Source organism: Danaus plexippus, chromosome 31, assembly GCF_018135715.1.
Source record: "Danaus plexippus chromosome 31, MEX_DaPlex, whole genome shotgun sequence".
NCBI lineage: Eukaryota > Metazoa > Arthropoda > Insecta > Lepidoptera > Nymphalidae > Danaus > Danaus plexippus.
The window spans coordinates 446,455-468,537 of NC_083558.1; the positions used below are offsets into that span (position 1 = coordinate 446,455).

A 22,083-nucleotide genomic window follows, 5' to 3' on the forward strand; every position below is an offset into this window, starting at 1 on the left:
CTTGACCACGGAAGTTTAAAGAAGGTCATGAGAATTTATAAGACTATATTCTTTGAACAAAACTATAATAAGTTATGCACTTTTAACAGGATTTGAGAATAGTCTCAAAATTCTTATATATGATATTAGAAATTACAGCTATTTTTAGATAGTTACATTACAGAGTAAATCAATGCGAGGAAATCGAATCGTAAGCTATTCACTAAATAAATAAACACGTTTTATTTTAAATTTTTTATTCCATATATTTAAATGCTTAGAAATATAAAAAAAATGTATTACAAAATACAAATGTAGTTTTAACATCAAAATACTTGTTGTTATAATCTAGGATTGTTGAATAAATACTTTAAATAATATTTAAGACGCTTCGCGGAGTCGGTCGGCTCGCGATCAGACTCCTGACGGGCCTTAAATGGAAGAAAGATGGCGTGGAAAATAACTTACTTAAAGCTAACATTAAATAAACAGCTCGCACATGGCAACACCAGCAGAGATGGCTGCATTGACATTCCAAAAAAAATCTAATAGATAGTCCGGAGTTTGGAATCAAAACTATTTTTCGCGATCAGGAGACGATTTTACGACTAGAAGACGAAATGAACGATAAGTTAAGCATCCTTTTTGATTTTTTCACCGTACTCCGGTTTTTTGTACTCGAAGTTCTCGCTGACGCTCGTCGCCACTGATGTCTCGGTGACCGGATCCTGTTTCTCCGAACTGTCCTCCTTGGAGTCGTTGCCGAAGTATATCGCTACGTCGTTGATCTCCACTTCCTCCACTGGCTCCACGTGCTCTAGGCTCGGCGGGGGCACAACTATCGTATGAGTGATGGAGTTGTCCGCCCTCAAGTCGCAGTCGTGATCGTGGCGGATGACCTCTCGTTGCAAGACGTGTTTGATGTCCTGGGTTCCCTGGAACTCCTGGTCTTTTCGGGTCTTCGTTCTATCCACCGGTTCGTATCCAACCGGGAGCACTAGGCCTCCTTCGTCTAAATTGTCGTATCCCGAAACACCGCTTTGGTAATTAGCGTTCTGTTGGTTCTGGTTATTCGAGAAAACATTTGTTTTGACTTCTTTGAAATTTTGTATATCGTTGGCGGGCGGGTTGTTCTGAGACGGCTGTTCTATGGCCTGGAGGATGCTTTGCAGGAGACCTTCAGAGAGGAGCTGTTCGTGTGGTATGGTTGGCCCGCTCGATTTCCCTTTACCGTCATCAGAGGATTGTATCTGGACTGAGTAAGTCTGCTCCTTGCCCGGTATTTGGGAAGCGAAGTGCGAGTACTGCGCGCTCACTTGATTGAAGTTCTGACTGTTTGAAACTATTTTCTGTTGGAGTTGTTTTGTTTCCTCGCTGAGATTTTTAATTTTCTCTGAGGTGTGATAAATTTGATCCGACACGAACTGCAGGGAGTTCTGCTTCTGAGAATCCTTCTCGTCTCTGATAGATTTGCCCTTTTGTACACTACCTTTTACCGTCTTTTCGTTTTCTATCTGATTTGGTAAAACTGTTTGCACCAAAGTGTGGGAGGATGCGGAAAGGTCTTTATTGTCGTAAGGAACTGAGTCGCTGGACGGAATGGGTATGTTGAAACCGTTTTGGGTTGACATCAGAGCGTGATGATTGTGGAAGGCTGAGCCCAAAGAGCTCAAACTGGCAACGTAGCTTGAAGCCAATTCTGCTGGAATTTTCTCGCCCAGCTTAGCAGCTTTGAGTATGGCCTCGTGATAAGGACAGTGTTTCAGGATCGCCGCGGCCTCTAAGTTGGAGAGGTTCGCTAAAACTTTTCCATCAATGGTCGCCGCTACCGCGTTGTCACTGGAGTCGGATGTCACGTGGTCGGATACGGTTAAGAGCGGAACTGAATACGAATCAATGGCTGATCCGTACAGGTTGTTGGACTGGTGCTGAACCTGGAATGTCAGCGGTGCTCCGGAGTGAGGCAGACTGTATAGGTTTGAAGGCTCGATGGATAAGGACACGCCGTTGAGCGCTTGGCTGGAATGCTGATTTATTTCCTTGACGTCTTTGATCGGCGGCGGCAAATATGCAGGTCCTTGTTTAACGTGATCTATGCTGTGAGCGTCCTTGTGATGGGTGACGTGGCTGATCTGCTGTATGAGACCCTCGGGTACAGATTCCCTGAATTTAATAGGATGTCTTGGAGTGTGGCCGCCAGTGTGTATGGAATGGCCGCCACCTGAGAATGAGCCATAAGGTATTGGCAGGTTGGCGGGTAGTGGCTTCGGCGGTGCACCGTACTGGTTTCCAGGAGGCACCCCGTATACTCCCGACGGTGGGATAAGTCCTTTCGCTCCCTGCTGTCTCAGGGATGGGGGGTAAGGTCCATTCGAAAGTGAGTCCAGAGGAGGTGCACTGTAGCTATCGAACTTCCCGGGGATGGAGCCCTGGAGGAGCGCTAAATCAGCGGCATTACTATTTTCTGTATAATGAGCTTCGAAGACGGTTTTCGACTGATCGATGTGGTTCGAGTCGCCGCCGACGATCGCGTTCAGGTCAATGTTTGACAGCGCGTCCTGGTGTACGTTAGAGTATCCTGATGAAATCTGCGCTCCCGAGAAATGGGATTGTTGATTCAGACTCGGGAGGGAATGACCGTCTAGGTTGATTTGCACTTCTTGGACTATCGGTGGAGGTGGGCCGTATTGATCTAAGGTTTCAATGTGAGCCTGCCCTATATTGTGATTTGTTTCGAAGTGGACGTTTTCTACAGTTTGGAAAGGTTTTGATACACCAGGGATTGGTTTCCATCCATCGTATAAGACATGCGGTGGTGTTGGAGGCGCCGGAATACCCGGATGAGGCGGGCGTGGGTTCGGGTCCGGTTGAGGCGGGCCGTAATGTCCGATACTCCCTAGATCGTGTACCACGATCTGATCATTGGGACCAACAGGGCCTAACGGGAGACCGGGAGGCCCATAAGTGTCGGAAGGTATGGGGAACTTAGGTTTCAGGTTACCAGGCAAACTTGTTATCGGCGTGCCATATATTGGCGCCGGTAAGTTTAGACCCAAGTCAAAGTTGGCACCTAGACTTGTTCCAACGTTTGCTTCGAGACTACCAAAGTTAGTTTCGATAGTATTGAAGCTGCCAACATTCCCGATGCTCGCTCCAACTATTCCCAGATTCTGTGGCGGAGAAATTGGTAAGTTGGGCACTGGAATGTTCTGGACACTCAAAGGAGGAGGTGCGAAGCCGAGTTTCGGTGGTCCATACACGGGTTTGGGAGCTCCATAAACTGGTTTCGGAATGCCATAAGACGGTTTCGGGAAGGAGATTTTCGGTGGCTTGAATGGGGGTCCGTAACTAATTTTCGGTGGGCCTTGTTTTGGTGGACCGTAGGTCTTTTTGGGGGGTCCGTAAATTGGTTTGGGTGGTCCATAGGTTTGTTTCGGACCATGAAACTTTGGAGGTCCATAGATTGGTTTTGGTTTCCCGACCGGTGGCGGCGGCCCTTCGTAGTTCTGGTCGGGGAACACCACGGGAGCTGGGGGGCCATACGCCCCGGGCGGAGTCTCCACGAACACATTCGTCTCTGGTGGTCCATAAACCGGTATTGGCAACTCTGCAACTGAGAAAGGTTAAGTCGAATTATGTGTCCGTGATGATTTTTCATATAAGTCTGCGTCACTGGTTCTTTAACTGAAGAATCCAAGATGCTGGACTCTGATCCGATCAGTAATCATGACTTAACTACATAACCAAAAGAAATACAACGTTGTGACATCAGTAAAACACCAAAAAAAAGTTGATGCTGTTAAGTAGAATGAGGCCATTGAAGGATTCCTTGGTTGCCAGTCAAAGCAGACCGTGTCGTGAATACTATGACTTTAGATGCCCTATATTTTGTTACAAACTTTTCCCCAAAACTATTTTTAAAGGACAGACAATATTATAAGTTTACTAAACAATGAAAATTTGTTAGTTTATTGAAAAATACTGAAATAGTTTTCTATCTTCTTGTCAATGCCGTTCACCGTCATTTGTAACAGAAAGCCTAATAAATTTTCCTAATTTAATTTATATACGTTTAATTAATATTAATAAAATATATTCCTTAAGGATTGATCACAAAAAAAAAAACAGGAGGACATCATCTGCACAATATTTTTTACCCACCAAGGTTAGGTATATTCAGGGGCGGGCCGTAGGAGTCTGACGGGATCGGTTCCCCGTAGGAATTTGACAAGCCGGCTTCACGTTTCTGATTTTGGGCACCTGTTAGAAATATTGTATTAAATATTAAGATAGTGGAAGAGTACTGGGGATTTAAGATAGTTTATGATAGTTTAGTTTCAGATATATATATATATATATATTTATATATATCTCGACTAGATAGTGCTTGACTGTCACTGCACTTGTGGAAGGTTGAAATGAAGTCTCAATAGCCAATTCATCCCTGTCTTCAAAAGACACACACATATCGTATACTTATGCCATATCTTGTGTAATCAGAGCATTTGTTTTTAAATATTTCATTATCCTATTTTAGTGTTTGTAACAAACCATCATGCCTACCATTCTGCGTCGCCTCTGCCACCAGGTCTTGGTGGTTGTCTGTGGAGATGAGCCCCGGTGGACTGTCGTCTGCCACAACTGCCACAAACAGCAAGGACCACTGGAAAATATTATTATCAAATATCTAAAATATGATAGTTTGTGGCAGTAGAGAACAGGAAGAAGTATGTAACGCATAATATGTTATGATTATTTCCCACTAGTTGTACTTGTCCCACAAAAAAACGTTAAATTTACACGACCCCTCCCCCCCCCTTTTATTGGAAAAACCCTAAAAAATATTTACAAAGAAATCTCAACAGCATTTCTATTTCTAAACTTAAAAATCTCCCAAAACCAAAAACATACTGAAAAATAATATTCAAACGAAACTAATATTTTTGGGATTACTACGCGTGCTTTATAATTTTTTAGAAACTACATTTCGTTTTTGAGAAATTGACAAAAAAAAAAGTACGTAGTTCTTTTAAAAACAATAAATAACGCGTAGTAGGATCCGAAAAATATTAGCTTCGTTTAAACGACTACTATATATGATATAATATAAATAATAATAATTTATGAAAAGCTATTTTATTTAATAATTTATAGACCGAAAAGTAGAAATAACCACAGCATTATAAAAGTAATGCGACGCTCAAACAATAAATTGTCATTTAAAACCGATCTGTGCGAGAGTAATATTGACGTTGACTTGAAAACTAATTTCATTCATTTACGATACGACGAGAAAGAAATTTGAATTTAGGATAAATATACATTTATTTTTAACATCTTGTTATACATATCGTTTTACTACAATAATAACAGCTCGCACCAGCCATCACAAAAAACTATTCCCACGTGTATAAGTTTTCACCTCTCACGAAACATAACCTCAAAAAAGTGTTTATATAATTGTAGCCAAAGCTGTTGAGGTGTGAGTGATGTCTGAACTCTCCTTACTCATATAAATCATATTAATTAACGCTTTACGTATGGTTAAAATTATTTTAATGTAAATTTATAACAGCGTGGCTCACGACGCTTGTATGTCTGTATGTTTTGTGATTTGTATTTGAGTAATATATTAGAAACGAAGGAATATTAATGTTATTTTTAATTATAATGTTAAGTCAAGGCACAGTTAGCACAAGCGTCTATTTAAGGTCGTCATGAGTATTGTGGTCCTGAGAAATTGAAAAGCGGTGATAGAGCTATCTACTGATCTTTCTCTCACAGCCTCCGCGCCGCTGACCTATTGTGTGTAATCTTATCTATTCATCACCGTTTGTTGGAAATGTTAAACTCTTTTTCTTTCTCGGGCAGACGAGATGAAAAATTTTATATCGAAACGTGTGTGTGTGGAGCTTAAAATAATGAAAAAACGCGTAGTAAGCTGAAGATATCACGCGGGGAAAATATTAACTTAGTTATGAGCAATAATACTGTTGATTGGACACGTGTGTGTGTCAACATTGAGACAAACACACTTTTATATATGTGTGTGTGTGAGTGTGTGTGTGTGCGTGTGTGTGTTAAGAAATAATTTAGATTTTAGGATAACACACTTCATTCATTTCCCGTCTCTCATTCAATTTACATTTAACACTATGCGAGTCATAAATGACAAACTATTAACGCTACGTGTGTACTTACTATGAAAACTTGGAGTAAGCATTTTGTGATTCCTAACAGCTTTAATACGTGTTCGCTGTTACCTACATACTGACAGTTTTAAAGTTTTAAACTTCAAAGAAACAGAGCATACTTCGAATGTACTTAGCCTAAACAAACATGAAAAACAATAGAAATACATATATGTATAATATAATCGAGGGCGCGGGTTCAAAACCTGGCAAGTACCAATGTGATCCTTTCCGAGTCATATGTACTTTGTAAGAGTATTTAGACACCACTGACGGACGGTGAAGGAAAACATCGTGAGGAAACCTGGACTTATAATCAAATTATAAGTTTGAAATCGCCAACCCGCCATGAGCAAGCATGGTGATTAATGCTCTAACCTCCTCCATGTGAGAAGAGACCTTTACTCAGCACTGGGCTCTGATAGGCTGACGAAATATACCTAGATTCTCTGTGTTTCTGTTTGTTTCGGTTAATCTCTGAAACCTCTGAATCGATTACGACGTGACCTTCACAGCCGGTATAATAAAAAGTAACATAGCATAATTTTATTTTTAAAGTCGAGTGCATAGCTGGCGGAAAACACACATACATACACACATTTCCGATACCATAAAAAACCTGGGAATTATATAAAAAAAAAACTTAGGATATGATGCAATAGACAATAGACAATAGACAATAGACATATTGACATAATGACATCGATTTGTAATGAGGCGACGGTCTACTGATATACATCCAGAGTGGATCGTGGAAATTATCTATGACTAGAGTTTACAAAGCTATAATTACTATTTAATTATAAGAGACACAATTCCATTATATATTATTTTGTTATATCTCAAAGACTTTAGGAAGCGTTTTGCGTTAAAAGCTCTCAGACGACTCATGTTTTCCCGGCATCTTCAACAAATATCTTTAATGTTGTGTACAAGTAAATACAAAAACTTAACAAATTATATACTAAAACCTTCCTCGAGAATCAAGATATCGAGTGGTGATAACTGTTTGATAATCGATGCAGTAGTTTTCCCGTTTATCGCGAACACACAGACAGACAGACGCGTCGAGGGACTTTGCTTTATAATATGTATTGATGATTTACAGTCACATAGTCTATATAAAAATAGTTATAAACATTAATAAATAACAAATATTTTTACTTAGTTTAACTTCTTATACAGTTACTGAGTTCCAGTAGTTATTGAACGAAGAATTACATCGACTTTGTTTTAAATAAAATCATCGAAGATAAAGAGACAATGTTTATTACACGCACGGAGGCTCTGTTAGTGTATCAAATAATGCGAGGAGAGTCGCGGGGACGGGCGAGTGTATCTGTGTTTCCTCCGCCAGGACACGTCTCTGGCCTTCATTCACCAGCGGCTCGCGACAAACCTCGTGAAGACATTAGTGCGTGAAGGTTGCGTTTAGTTGACTAGACACAAAGTAGTGATGCTCAAGGCTCTTATCCGAGGATCCAAGAAGATAAGGCTTAATATCAAATTTCAATACAATGTTTCTAAGCAGTACTTGTTTAATAGTACATTTTATTTGTCACACTAAATCTATTACATCAAATACGAAAAACACAGACGGCGTCGCGAATATTAGCTAGTATACAGCGGACAAGCATTAGATTTATCAAATCTATACAGATTTTAAATAAATTTGAGTTTAATGATTGAAATCTCCAAAGATTTTTATAACAACGTTTTCACTTGTGTGAGTAACTTTCATTATAACCGCAACATTAAAATTTCTTAACACATTCATCTCAACTTCTATTTAATATATAATCACTTTCATAACTATATATATATATATATATATATATATATATATAGTTATGAAAGTGACCAATAATATCCCTAGCACGAGTTTTAGATAGACTATAAACGGACGATTCAGAGTTATTTATCACACACGGTACAAACTGAGGACTCAGTTGCTAGAGAATTATTAATATATATCTTTATAAAATTAACTTTAATCGTCGACTAGTTCTCGCCTGCGGTTTTGTCCGCGTATTATACTCCGTTTGAGATAAGGTTTGTCACTATAACGTGTCCTTGGATAGCCTAAAACCTCTATCAGGTCACGGTTTGATAATTGAACTAGCTCAGAAGTACGAAATCTATTTAAAAAAATACGTAAATTTTATTAAAAAACTGATATACCGGCGGAACTTTCATATTATCTTTGTAACTTAAAAACAAGCGTGAGTCATTCCTTATGAAACAGTCTACCTGTTAACAAAATTCCAATCAAAATTGGTAGCGCCGTTCCAGAGGTTAGCCGGAACAAACAGACGGAGAGACGAACGTTTCAACAATTTCAATTATGATACTATCTTATACGTTTAACGGATATCTGTGACTTTGAAGGTACAAACAGACAATACAATGTATATATATATATATACATATATATACATTGTATTGTCTGTTTTATACAAGTCTCCATAGACCATAAGTAGAAGACAAACAGATATATTGAAATAAAGTCCTTAACATAATTTTCTATTAAAAAGATCATAATTAAGATCTTTCACATCATAGTTTGGTTAGCTGTGTCTGGTCGTCTTACCCAAATCGATCTCGGTATCTGAAACAAACGAATGACATTTATTAATAATTAAAAATAATTTATTTGGCATTCCTATGACAGTGAAAAACGAACACACATCACAACAATAATATATAAATAAAACTAATATTTTTTATTCACTACGCGTATTATATTATTTTAACTGAATGTTCCCGATTTCGGTTACTCTTCAGCAACCGCGATCACTAACACGAGGTCAGGACGTCTGTCAGTGTGTCCGGTTACGTGTCATCACAACGAAAAAATATTAGTTCCATTTAAACGAGTACTCCCGAAAGTTTTAGATTACAGAAACACTATTACTAGCATTGTTATATAATATGCGAGTGATTTACAAATTAAAGATAATTATATCAAGAAAGAATTAAATTTTTTTTCTTATAAATTACTTAAAAAATCATATATATATATATACATTAACAGTCACGTAATAAAACTCTCACGACCTGTTCGCGTTGAAAACAACTTACGAAACGTTTTAAAATTTTAACATATAAAAAAATATATATAATCTCTGTATGTATCATAAATAAATAAAAATCGGAATATATCAATCACTATGAATAACGAAAGCGAATGAATTAAGTCAATTTTATAATAAAATATATAACCTTTCGTTTGGGAGTCGGTGGACGCGTGAGGTTTATCTTACGAGAGGTCTTACCTCCTGACATTCTCATTTCTGTTACGAAATAACTCGAGTGAACTCGCGCGGCCACTTTCTACACATATTTTCACTTTTACTTCAATATAATTTAGTATAACTCAATATTTACGACTGAAACCAAATGCACGTCGTTCGTTTTAATATATTTTAAATTAAAATTCCATTCAAATGGACATTATATGTTAAGTTATATCTCGAGTTTCCGTCAATAATATTAATTTATACGATATTATTTATATAAAATTGTATTTATATTGAATATATAATAAATAATACATATTGTCTTGTATATAAATTGCACGCACGAGTTTTTTCATTTCAACCGTCCCGCTCAAACAAACGACGTCCGCTATACTTTGAAGCAAGTCCGAACTCCTTAAAGAATTTTTCAGACACAATACTACGCCTAATCTAAGTCACCATCACAACAACAAAGAAACGTTTCCTGTCTTAAAACACGTTAGTAATCGAGTTGTGAATGACAAAACTGTTAACGCAGCGTGTGTAGTCACGACTCATCGTGGTAAGCGTCAAGGCGATCAGGAAACCTGTTCTCCGACATTCTCACAGTGAAAGTCCGCCGTGGATATAATGTTTGTAGAGACCGAGGCGAGCTTTCGTATGTATATAACTAAAATTAGTTTGTGTTAATGATTCCGCTCCAAGGTTAATATGTTAAAATTACTTTAAACGCATCAAAACAATATTTATTTTGCTTATTACTCCACGTACTAAAATAATTACAACACGAATCGCTACAAAAGCACTCTTTCTAGCATTGATAACGGAGATTACTTAGGATTTACGAATGAGATCTAAGACTCGCGAGTTTGATTCATTTAAATGAACCTAATATATTTTCGGATATGCTACGCGGATTTTATTGTTTTAAAACTACATAATCCCGACGTTTCGGTTACTTTTCAGCAACCGTGATCACGGAGATCCGAAATGTATTAGTTTCATTTAAATAAGATTTACGAATTAATGATAATTTTACAAAGAAAACGATAACTGTTTTTCTTATACATATATTTTTTAAAATCATTCAGATAAAAATTCTTCCAGTATCTACGCTTACTCCAAGTGTTATCGTAACTACACACGTAGCGGTGACAGTTCACTCATAACTCACATAGTATCAACGTAACGAATGAGAGACGGGAAACGCTTCGTGTGGAGTGACACAAACACAGACTAATTGTAGGCCTACTGTTCTTGATTAATTTCACAAGCAAGAGCAATATTTCGTGAGTACTTAGTAATCGGACACTTCCTGTGTACACTCAGCTCTAAGACCGTCGACTGTACATGTATACTGAGTTACTGGGACGTGAAAGCTTGATCGGTTATGTGGTCATTAGAAAAGACACATACATACATACATACATATATACTAACAACTGTGTCACAAAGTATCTCTATTATGTCGCGGGTTCGAAACCTGGCAAGTACCAATGATCTTTCCGAGTCATATGCACTTTCTAAGAATATTTAGACACCAGTGACAGACGGCGAAGGAAGACATCGCGAGGAAACCTGGTCTTATAATTTAAATTATAAATTTAAAATCGCCGAGCCGTCTTGAGCGAGCGCGGTTAATGCTCTGACCTTCTCCATGTGAGAAGAGGCCTCGCTCAGCTGTGGGCTTCAACAGGCTGATGATGATCTCAATTACAAAAACGAATTAATTTGCGTTATAAATTAATATTTTTAGTTCAAATAAATAGCTAACAGTCAGATTCACTTGATACGTATGTTTTGTAAAGCGAAATTCGTAAGGTTTGAGATGAATCTTACTTTCTTTCTGACCTCGTGTCAAAGGTCAACAGACGAGGCACGTGTTACGTAATGCGGTGCCTGTACGGTTATAACGAAGTGGTGCGGTTCAAAGAAAAGTTAATGGAAAGAAGAGATGGCTTAAAATAGAGGGAGATAGAGGATGAGTCAGCTTGAGAGGTAGGATAGAAGAAAATGGCGTAAAATGTAACAGGAAGAACGCTTACAGCTGGAAAGATGAGACGGAATTTAAGAAACATGGGCTAAGGAAGGTCAGCTACAATGATCCCCTTAAGGGAAAACGTAACTGTGGCTACAGTTGAAGGCAAAAAGGTCTTCTTTACAAATTTTGTCAGCAACTTCCGGCAACTCTGAAAGGGCTGGACCGATACCGATGCACATCCACCGGCGGATAGCCGATGTATTGGAAAATAAGGCGGCTTTAATTTTATTAATTCTTTTTTTAAATTTCCCTCCAACGAATTCTCTAGCACAGAAAACTAACCTATCTATATAAAATCGCACAAAGTTACCATGATTGATACATACAAATGTGACTGTAGGAATTCAATAATGAAAATATACCAGTTTATGCCCGCGGTTCCGTCCGCGTGTACTCAGTCGCACTCAGAGAGATGTGCAGTGTGTTAAAATATTACATATAGTAACCTACGTCGCGGGCTTTTCGATTTAAATAACCTACATACAGACAGCTCCATCTGCCGGGATAATTTGTGAATCTAAGCCATCTGGGGCGTCACAGTGACATACACACTCACAGTGGACTTATATATATATATATATATATATATATATGATATCGTAATGAATCACAGTAGAAAGTTGATTGTACGTAAGCCTCCGTAAGATATATAACTTATTTGTCATGATCAGTGCGACCGGAAGTTACCGCTGATATAAATATACATTAAATTACTAACTCTCAGCCTTATATTTAGATGGGATCGATATTGTTTACCACACGTGTCGCCACACGACACACGGAGAGTTAACAGTTTTCCAATCCCAACTCAATTAACGTAGCTATTGAGTTAAACGATAAACTCTTTGTTAGTAATGACGTTGCCAGCTTGGTGTACACGCCATTGCCTTGATCCTGAACAAACTATAATCAAACCTTTATACATAGCCTGCGTCGTGTTGCTGTAAGTATGTAAGTAAGTAGGCTCTATCGATAATCTATCAATCAGCGAAGTCAATATTAAATTCCCCTTACACTTTCATAGTTAATAGATGGGATAAACAGTTAAGATATCGCCTGAAAGCAGGCACAGAAGCATTTTCTTACAGACAGACATACATGCGACATATAGCAAAGTATAACGTAAAAATGTTTGCTCTCTCTATCGCAAGAATCATCCGACATGTCGGCAATGGCTTCGTCCGCTTAGAACATACTATTATAAATACAGCCTATGCTACTTTCCATTACATCGACTATCTGCCAGCGAAAGTTCAATCAGAATCGGTCAAGCCGTTTCAGAGATTAGGCTTAACACAAAAAGAGCGACAGGAATTTTATTAAATGCGTATGTTTTTGTATTTCCATATAAACACATATGTACTGAATTTATATAAAATACGCTTACGTCAGAAGTTTTTCACGCACAAATTACATATTAACGTAGGTTATTAAACGAAAACTTTAAAGCTGTCGGTGTCCAGTTTACCGTTACGAACCCGTGGTTGGCGAACAGGAACATTATTGAATGAAAGTGGATGCTGCCTCTCATCACATGCCGGATAAAAACAGATTCATCTCCGTAGATAACAATAACACAACTAGGTTCACTATAATAATTTTAATCGAAAAAAAATATGATTATTTATAAAAGAAAGCTTCATTGAGGAGCGTTTATAATATTTATTGCTGCCGACACGCGATGACATTGATGAGAACAACGAAATCGGCGCCAATCGGTCAATGGGTGCGATTTGTAATGGACGGTAGACGAAAATAAAATATATATATCCCAATATACGAAATACGTCTAAATCCGTTTAGTAGTTTTCACGTGTTCGTCAGACATGTTTGGTTCAAGGTGTTAATTAGCAAAAACCAGTTAAAATTAAACGATCACTCGCATCGGTTATTTAAGCCACGTTTGGTATAACTGTAATAGAAAAATTAGTTATAAAAACAACTCAACGTTGTATGAAATTAATACGTAGTGATCTGTATTAAGATAAAAATAAAAAGATAAGTTCTCGATTCGATCCCGCGACCAACAGGATAGTGCAAACCGGTAACTTTGCTAAATGAGCCATCGTGTCAACCGTAAGAGGCAAACAATATACTTTAATAGCTATATTAGAAAAGAGATACTATAAAAATGTAAAAATAAATTGCCGAAAAACAGAACCTATACCTAGTGAAATAAAATACCACATTTTTAAAGTCGGTTGAAGATATGAATATACAAAATTTCACTCGTTTTAACAAGCCAAGAAATATTAAAACGTATTTAGCTACGAAGTTAATTTTTGAGGCAAGCACGATAAAAGCCTTCAAAGACATGGCTCCACGTTATGTATTTCTTTAACCGATATAGAATAAAAATCCAAAAATATGATAACAGATAAAATATCCGATTAAAACGAATTAATGGCTCACATTAACATAATAGATGTAAATTAATTTGATGCCGGATACGGAAAGTAGAAGTCGTGTCAGGTGACATTAGTGTCAGTGTGTAATTCGAGTAATTAAAGCAATCGAATCGACACTGGCTGAATATAGTGTGCACGTCATTGCACGGATGAAGGCCATGTTATAAAATATATATATATATATATGATATTAAATCAAATATAATATTATTTGATATAGCAATAAAGTTTTTAGAAATAATTATTTACTAACAAATGTCTGATTATATTTTTAAATACGTTAATTTTTTTTTAACTTTATGTTATTAAATGGCAACATAAATGACGATTGAACTTTCACTTGTAAGTCAAATGGCATATGTTTAAAATTTCAACAAACATTGCGAGATTATTTAAATATTTTTCAACTTATACATAGTGTGTTATACCTATTGTTACTTAAAAACGTCTTTTGTGTATTTCGCTTTCACGTATGAATAAATTAACATTGAATTTTACGGTTTTATGTGAAAAATATGTTCGTGCTAAAAACGTTGAGTTTCGTTTTTGACCGACCGCGATATAAAAGAGAGTTATGATTTTTAGTTGTATGTGAATGTCTGTCTAAATGATTAATGGGTCAAGCCAAGCGAATGGGATAAATTATAGATTTGATTTGAAATTAAAACGATTTAAAGCAGTTTTTGTTCTTTGTTTTTAGAACTAAATTAAATTAAATTAATTAAATTAAATTAACTAAATTAAATTAACTAAATTAACTTGCCTAATTTGATTATGTGTATTAAAATCTTTTATATTAAAACATGTTGAAAGAATAATGAAGAGCATTAAAAACAACAAGTAATCGATAAATTTATTTAGTATTGTTTAGATCTTTCTATCTAGTTCATTAATTTCAATTAAGATTTAATTATATAAAAAATATTAATTAAAAAACACTTCAAACTATAACGACATAGACAATAAATATTTTCTTTAACTTATAAGTAAAATACATATTTTTAAGCCGAATCCAAAATCCTCACCATTTTGTTCCTAGTATCCAGTGCAAGCACAACACCAAAAAAAAAAAAAAAACACAAATGTCACTTCACTTCGCGGTTATTTTCTATTTTTTTTTTTCTGTTCCTGTCACCCGCCGTCTAAGGTCATCGTGTAAGTCCAGCGAGTGATGTACCAAGACTGTTGATGCAAGTCGTCGCCTGAAGAAAGTGGGGTTCTATTTCCCATACGCTTCCGCTACAAACCTGTAAGACGTTCTCTCCTTAATGACAGGCTGTAATAAACCGTATATGTATATAATACGGTTGAATATACAATGTGAAGCCTCAAACTTTATTTCCATTGACGTTTCCATAGCGCGGCAATTCAATATCAGCTTTATTCAGCACAGATTAAAATCGAATTTTATTATTTTTTTTTATTCAGAAACAGGATTGCGTCGGAGCTTTTCTCTTCTTTGTGTACAAGAAGCCATTTTGGGTGCGGTTCGGAATTTGGCGAATATTTTACGTAATAGGGAAAGCTGAGAGTGATTCTTGTTATAGCTCCTTCGATATTTCTTAGTCAGTGTCAAAGTTTCACTTACGTCATTCAGGTTAAAGGCACGCTGAAAACGATGTGTTTTAATTGTTTGCGAGTTTCATGTTTGATCTATATTACCGGTTTTAGGGTATTAGGGTGGCGCCATGTTTGATCTATATTACCGGTTTTAAGTTACTTACAGACAATGTTTAGACCGAATCTTGTGTTTTAGCAATGACCGTAAACGTCTAGGACTCGTCAATTTATCTCTACCAGTTCTACACTCGGCCTGACTGGGCCCAGTAAACTATAATCGTGTCACTCCACACATAACGTTTTCCGTTTTCCGTCCAGTAACGTACGAATACTATAACAAAATACGGAAAAGTATATCGTGTGAGGGTGAAAACTTGTAGTAGGTGTACTAACGAAGGTTTTGGAACCAAAAGACGTTTCTAGATTTAATGTAGTAATTTTTGTGAATTTTTTTAGTGAACCTTTAATTACGACATTTATAAAAAAATATACAACTATATATATAATTAGATACTGCAAATAGAATATTTTCTTGATGATATCTTTAACGCGTTTGCTTGTGTCTGAAAATTTTTACCGATTCAGGTTTTCGGTGGTTACGTTTTGAAATTTTATCTTATTTTTTTCATTAATTGATAGAAATTTTATAAATACGTAATAAAGCAAATTCTGACTCTCCATTATTTGTTGTCTCAACGCAAACGTTCGACGGATATGTTATTTAAGGAGTGTCTAAATTAATGTTTTTTCGCTCGAGATTTCTCTCTAGAAAGACAAATTCTTAAAAAATGTCGTCATGACATATTTAAAATTTAAATTTTGTGTTGTTTACGCGAACGCGGCAGACAAAAAAAATTTGATTTTGTAAAAATTTTTCTTTAAGTTCTTTCAATCATTTGTTAGATATGATTTTTTTATGTATATCTTATACACAGTGCCGTATTCTCTTTCAGCGATAGTGCCTATGTCACTCTGTGTATGTAACTTTGAAATGGTCAAAGAATTTTCGTCATCGGCAGATTAGTTTTGAAGTTTATTCATAAAAAACATACATACATACAAAATTATTCCTCTCAGTAATATAGATAGTTATATTAAGAAAGTTTCAAAAAACATTGTCAAAAACAGCCTCAAATAAGAATTACATCACCTTAACAAAGAGCATCACAGGTTATTAGAGCGTAACAAACTAGAGTCGTTGTCGTGGTTTTTCTTCGTAAAGTATTTTAAAACGATACACACATTAAGCGTAATTAAAATTAAATTTACACTATTTCGCGGTAAAAATAAAAAAAAAATAAAATGGCGGCGTGTATGATATTAAATAAAAAGATACGTCAGCTATCAACAATACGAAAGAATAATCTTCATTACTTATATATATATATATTACTTTTGTCTCTGTCTTCACTTCGTACGAAATGTCCTCTCATCCGTCACGCCAGTCTTATGTCTTGATGAAATTACGTTTAGAATATTTTTAATTTCACTTTCATAAATAAGCAAGATTAATCGCTTACAACAAAACGGTAACGTTGCCTAATTCGTATCAACGCACGCACGGACAGTATCACAGTTTCCACACGCAGATCCCCTCATAGTATAAAAATAGGTAACGAATGAGCGACAACAAACTTTTTAACTTACAGTACGACTTTGTACTTGCAACTTATAGTAAGGACAAATAGTAAAATAAGACAGTAATGACAAAAATTATACAATGTCAAAATAGACCTAATGAGATTTAAAACTTGCGCTAGTTTTCATTAAAATTAGTTTTTTTTTCATCTCGTCTTAATGATTACTTTTCAGCAACAGAAACGTCGCGTCGTGAGTGTTTAGTTAAAATAATAATAAAAAAACGAAGAGCACACGAAAATATTAGTTTTATATAAAGAAAGATTTTTTAAGCAATTTTTATCAGTAACTAAATATACTTTTAATAAAATCAACTTTACGTTTATTAAAACTCCCTTCAAACAATAATAACTACGTGATTTTAAAATTAAAATTGATTTAAAAGTATCTAAATTAAATTAATGAATATTGTAAGGAATCGATTGATGAATAAAATGGGTACAGACACGGTACCACACATGTATAATATATATATATATATATATATATATATATTAATTAAATTTATATATGAAGAGTGTTATGTTTATTTCGTTATAACTTATTTACATTTGGTCGTGAAAATTAAAACCGACGCTATCAATTAATTGCCAAAAAAAAATTTTATTCGCGTATACATAAATCACATTAAAATAAAAAAACATTCGAAAAGTCGCTTTCTAATAATCATTTAAATGGCGTATTATTTAAAATTTTAAATGTTGATTTAATCAATGGCTTTCTATTTTAATTAAATGTATGGGTTAATTGTAAGCGCTGGGTGTCGTGCGTTGTATTAAGGTATCTAGACCTCGGGCTGCGTCTAGGAAACGATCATGTCATTAGCTAACGACCTCAAACTATATAACTGTCTCTTCCCCGCGACTCCGCCCGCGTCTGTTGTGTCAGTGCGGTCTGGACGAGTCCCAACTTCATACAAATAACGATAATTAAAAAGTTTTACCTTCGTAGAAACTTACAATAGATGTCACAGATTTAATCAACACAGTGTTTTTAACAAAAATACAATCCTGACGAAAGTGGGGTCAAACTCATGAATAATTTTAAAAAAAAGTAAAATTTTAAACACACAGACGGATTGTTTAACTTAACGCATATGTATTAAGAAAATTCCACAACTTACATCTATCTTAAATGTCAATATTATTGGAATAAGTGAAAGCGGCCGTTTGTACATTATAGCATATGTTCAACGCGCGCCTCGCACCTGACACCAGCTGAACACAGATAAAAAATATCGCTAAACAAACAAAAGATATATAAAATAATTGTTTGTTATTATTTTTTGTAATTAATTGTTGTTATTTTTTTAAATATCGTATGTAAAAATATCATAAAATTATTTCCTCAATAAACCTTAAACAAATTTAAAATACTTAGAATTTTTTTTTATTTTTTTTTTTATTCGATTTATATATATTTTTCTAATATTTTAATTCATTTCTTGGTCGATACTACATGGTTCCTGAGAACTTTAAGAGGTTCCGCTTTAAGTAAAGATTAAAAATACATCTTATTTCACTTCAAAACCAAAAACCTAAGGATCTGTTTAAATGTTTTAAAAAATATTCAAGTTAAAATTAAATGTATCATTGTGGGCTTAATGAAATAAATAGTATCATAATAATGAATATTTTATAATAATCATTGAATGATAAGAACACATATATATAATTAAAATTACGAAAACGATATATTGCTTCATAAAAAATGAAAATTTCTTTCATTCGTTCTGTTTTAATAAACAAATAAACTTCTGTTTTAATAAACAAATAAATAGGTTTAAGTTTGAAGTTATTTTAGTAAATTTTGATTATCAATTGACTGTCTTTTTAACATTTAACTTGCAAATCTTACAAATATAAATTGTGTTAATATAAAATAATAAAAAACAAACATATTACTGTTATATATAATAATTAATAAAATCTATATTAATTAGAAATTAATTTCAAGGTTACAAAACGGAAAAGCTTATTTGACTAACGTGTTGTAAGGAACGCTTTCTCAAGGCCTCGCGATCTCGCCTAACACGGAAGGTAACAATCATTGAGTATTACTTAGGATAATATATATAAATATTAATAATCCTAAATAATAATATTAATACTAAATATAAAGTAATAAAAAAAAATAAACGTATTAGAATTACTACGTTATTATTTATAAAAAAATATTCAATATTTCGATAATTTGCATTTAAACTAATAATTTTCTATCGTTTTTAACAAAATATATATATATATATATATAGGAAATAGATTATAAATAACCAATAATTAAAAAAAAAAAGAAACTTAATTAATTTAATAATTAAATAAATATTATTATACATACGTCCAATATACTAAACGTATTGACAACATGGTCGCCATTTTGTAACGACATCCGTGTCAACGGTCAACGAAACATCCGCAGCCTTAATGTGTACGACATAAGGTTTAAAATAAAGCAAACCAAATCATAATGTTCAAATAAAATGTACTTTATTGCTATTGACATAGAGTTTAGAATTAACACTATTTTGTTTGTTCCTATGAGTAGAATTTACGTAACTTCTTCGCTATAGTAATATCTTTGATGTATTTGCTAGAGACATATTATAACTTGTGAGTATTTTTAACATGAAAGAAGTAATTATATTATTGTTTGTGACCTTTAAGCTCGTATTTTACTCCAAGCTTGTGTCACTTCACACGAAGCGTCTCCCGTCCCTCGCGAATGACAAACCGTTAACGCTACGTGTGTAGTTACGATTGAAACTTATAATAAGATACTCATTGATATATTTTATTTACATTATTATATAAATTTATTCTATTTGATTAAACAAAAAAGATTAAAATATTCGTGAAAGCTATATAAATGGGTAATTACTTAATATGATATAAATATTAATTTGGCTCAACTTTTACTTATAAAAATTCACGTTAGATCGATTAATTTGTGAATATATATATTAATATATAACACGTTTATTTCGTCAATTCTACTTCTTCTAAACACATATTATATTATTCTCAAACGTCTTATCTCCTGTCACAATATTAATTGACGTTACCCTTATATGTGTACGTTTAAATACTTTTTTTAATTATATATATATATATATTTATATGTGGAAGAGGTTACTTGAAGAGGATGTTAATTAAAAAGGGTATTAATTAACAGCGTATAAATAAATAATTACTATGGTTACCGATACTAAGACCCATTTTATTAAACATGTGCTTGACCTATTTAATGAAGAAAAATGTCGCCGCTTGCAATTAAGAATCGAGGAGGACGCTAATAACGCCATCTATTGGCAAAACTTTAAACCAATCTTAATTTAATCAATATTTACGTGAATAATATGTAAGTAAGTAATACTTTGACAACATTGATTAAAGTTAAAAACGCTATTTCAAACTTAATACGATCCCCTTTATATTGAATACAAATTATATGGCTTATGATATATTTTTGATGTAGTGTAAGTGTATCGAATGTTATTAAAAAACATTTCTATTATGTAATCACTAGCTTCTTTATAATTCATGTCTTAATTTTTTATAGGCAATGATATTTTTGAGAATTATTTTCAGTACACGCATTTCATATGGTAGTTCGGTAATAAAATAACAGATGGCGCTTTAAATGAAAAGACATTTTAAAAATAATGAGATCTAAGATTTTCGCGAGTATTCATTTAAATGAAACTAGTATTTTTCGGATTTACTACGCGGATTTTATTATTTCAAAACTACATAATCCCGACGTTTCGGTTACTTTGCAGCAACCGTGATCACGGGCAGACGAGGTGTGAGTAGTAGGCGTAGTAAATCCGAATAATACTAGTTTCATTTAAACATTTTAAAAATGTTTACACTTTATCTATTGAAATAATTAACTCTTCAATACTCATAAACTTTACTCCTAGTTTTCACCGTCACTACACACGTAGCGTTAACAGTTTGTCATTCGTAACACACATACTAACTAGTATTAACGTAGTTTATTAAATATGTGACTCGTTCCGTATAAGTCTAAAGGTGCAAAACTTGCCATACAAATAGTATTCTTTATGAAAACATTAATATTTCGTTTCTTTTTTTTTATAAATAATAATAATAATAATAATAATATGTTATGTATCAACACGAGTGAATAATATATAAAGAAAATTTTATTTACATTTATGTACCCTGCTATGAAATATATGTACAAAGATTTGTATTGTTCCTACGGAAGGAGACATTAGTATTATAATTCCGTTAATAGTCCATGTACTGTTTGTATTAATTAAATGACTAGCTACTTGTCTTTATAAATAGTCAAGTTTTTTTTGTTTTTTATATTTTTAATGAGGTTTCTTGTATTCCTAATTCGAGAGCAAACATAATAAGGGCCCATTAGGTCTAAATGCGTGCCTCAGTGAGCAATAATGCTACTTCAGTAAAGACGAAAGACAATGAATTGAGTGGAGACGGGGTTGATTATAAAAAAAAACTGATTTTTACAACAAATCCATAAGATTATACGAGAAAAAAGTAGATTTGGGATACGAGAATTGGATTTTGTGTGACTTAAAACATATAATAAAAAATACTTACTATGAGGAAACTTTGAGTGCTTTGTTACAACTTTTACCGAATATTCATATAAGAACTTCCGATAAATTGAGTTATTAACTGCTTTTATGTAATTTCTAGACGCCCAGTTGTTGATTTATAATCTAAGGACTATTTATAAAAGTGAACCAATACCACGTAATATTTTGCAGTAGTAAGACGCCTTATAAATTTAAAAGGCAATGTTGTATTTATGAGTTAAAGATATATTTTTTTCATATATTATTATATTAAATATAAAGTGTCCACTCTCCCGCTCTGTATCATGCACCACTGATCACCAACCCTTAATTAACAGTGGCGTCACTTAACATAGGGGAAAGCGTTTTCATTACGAATAATATCTCATTGACATCTTTTGAGTACATCATTAAGATTTAAATCTTTAAAAAAAAGAGTAGTATTTTTTCTAAG

At 34.2% G+C, this 22,083-nt stretch overlaps 1 protein-coding gene across 1 annotated transcript; it reads right to left on the reverse strand.

The window, feature by feature from the left end:
- Window positions 1-225: 225 nt before the first annotated feature.
- On the reverse strand, window positions 226-15,228 carry LOC116778530 (atrophin-1-like). Its single transcript, XM_032672558.2, has 5 exons — window positions 14,884-15,228; window positions 8,761-8,778; window positions 4,543-4,642; window positions 4,141-4,239; window positions 226-3,592 (listed from the first exon to the last, which is right to left on the reverse strand). The coding sequence occupies exons 1-5, from the start codon at window positions 14,884-14,886 to the stop codon at window positions 612-614; spliced, it is 3,201 nt and encodes a 1,066-aa protein (XP_032528449.2). The 5' UTR covers window positions 14,887-15,228; the 3' UTR covers window positions 226-611.
- Window positions 15,229-22,083: the final 6,855 nt, after the last annotated feature.

Excerpts from the sequence above, each read along its gene's own strand:
- LOC116778530 (XM_032672558.2), bottom strand. Across the intron at positions 4,240-4,542 it reads GGCAGAGGCGACGCAGAATG|GTGCCCAAAATCAGAAACGT; the intron begins GTAGGCATGATG and ends TATTTCTAACAG. Across the intron at positions 3,593-4,140 it reads CCTGAATATACCTAACCTTG|TTGCAGAGTTGCCAATACCG; the intron begins GTGGGTAAAAAA and ends AACCTTTCTCAG.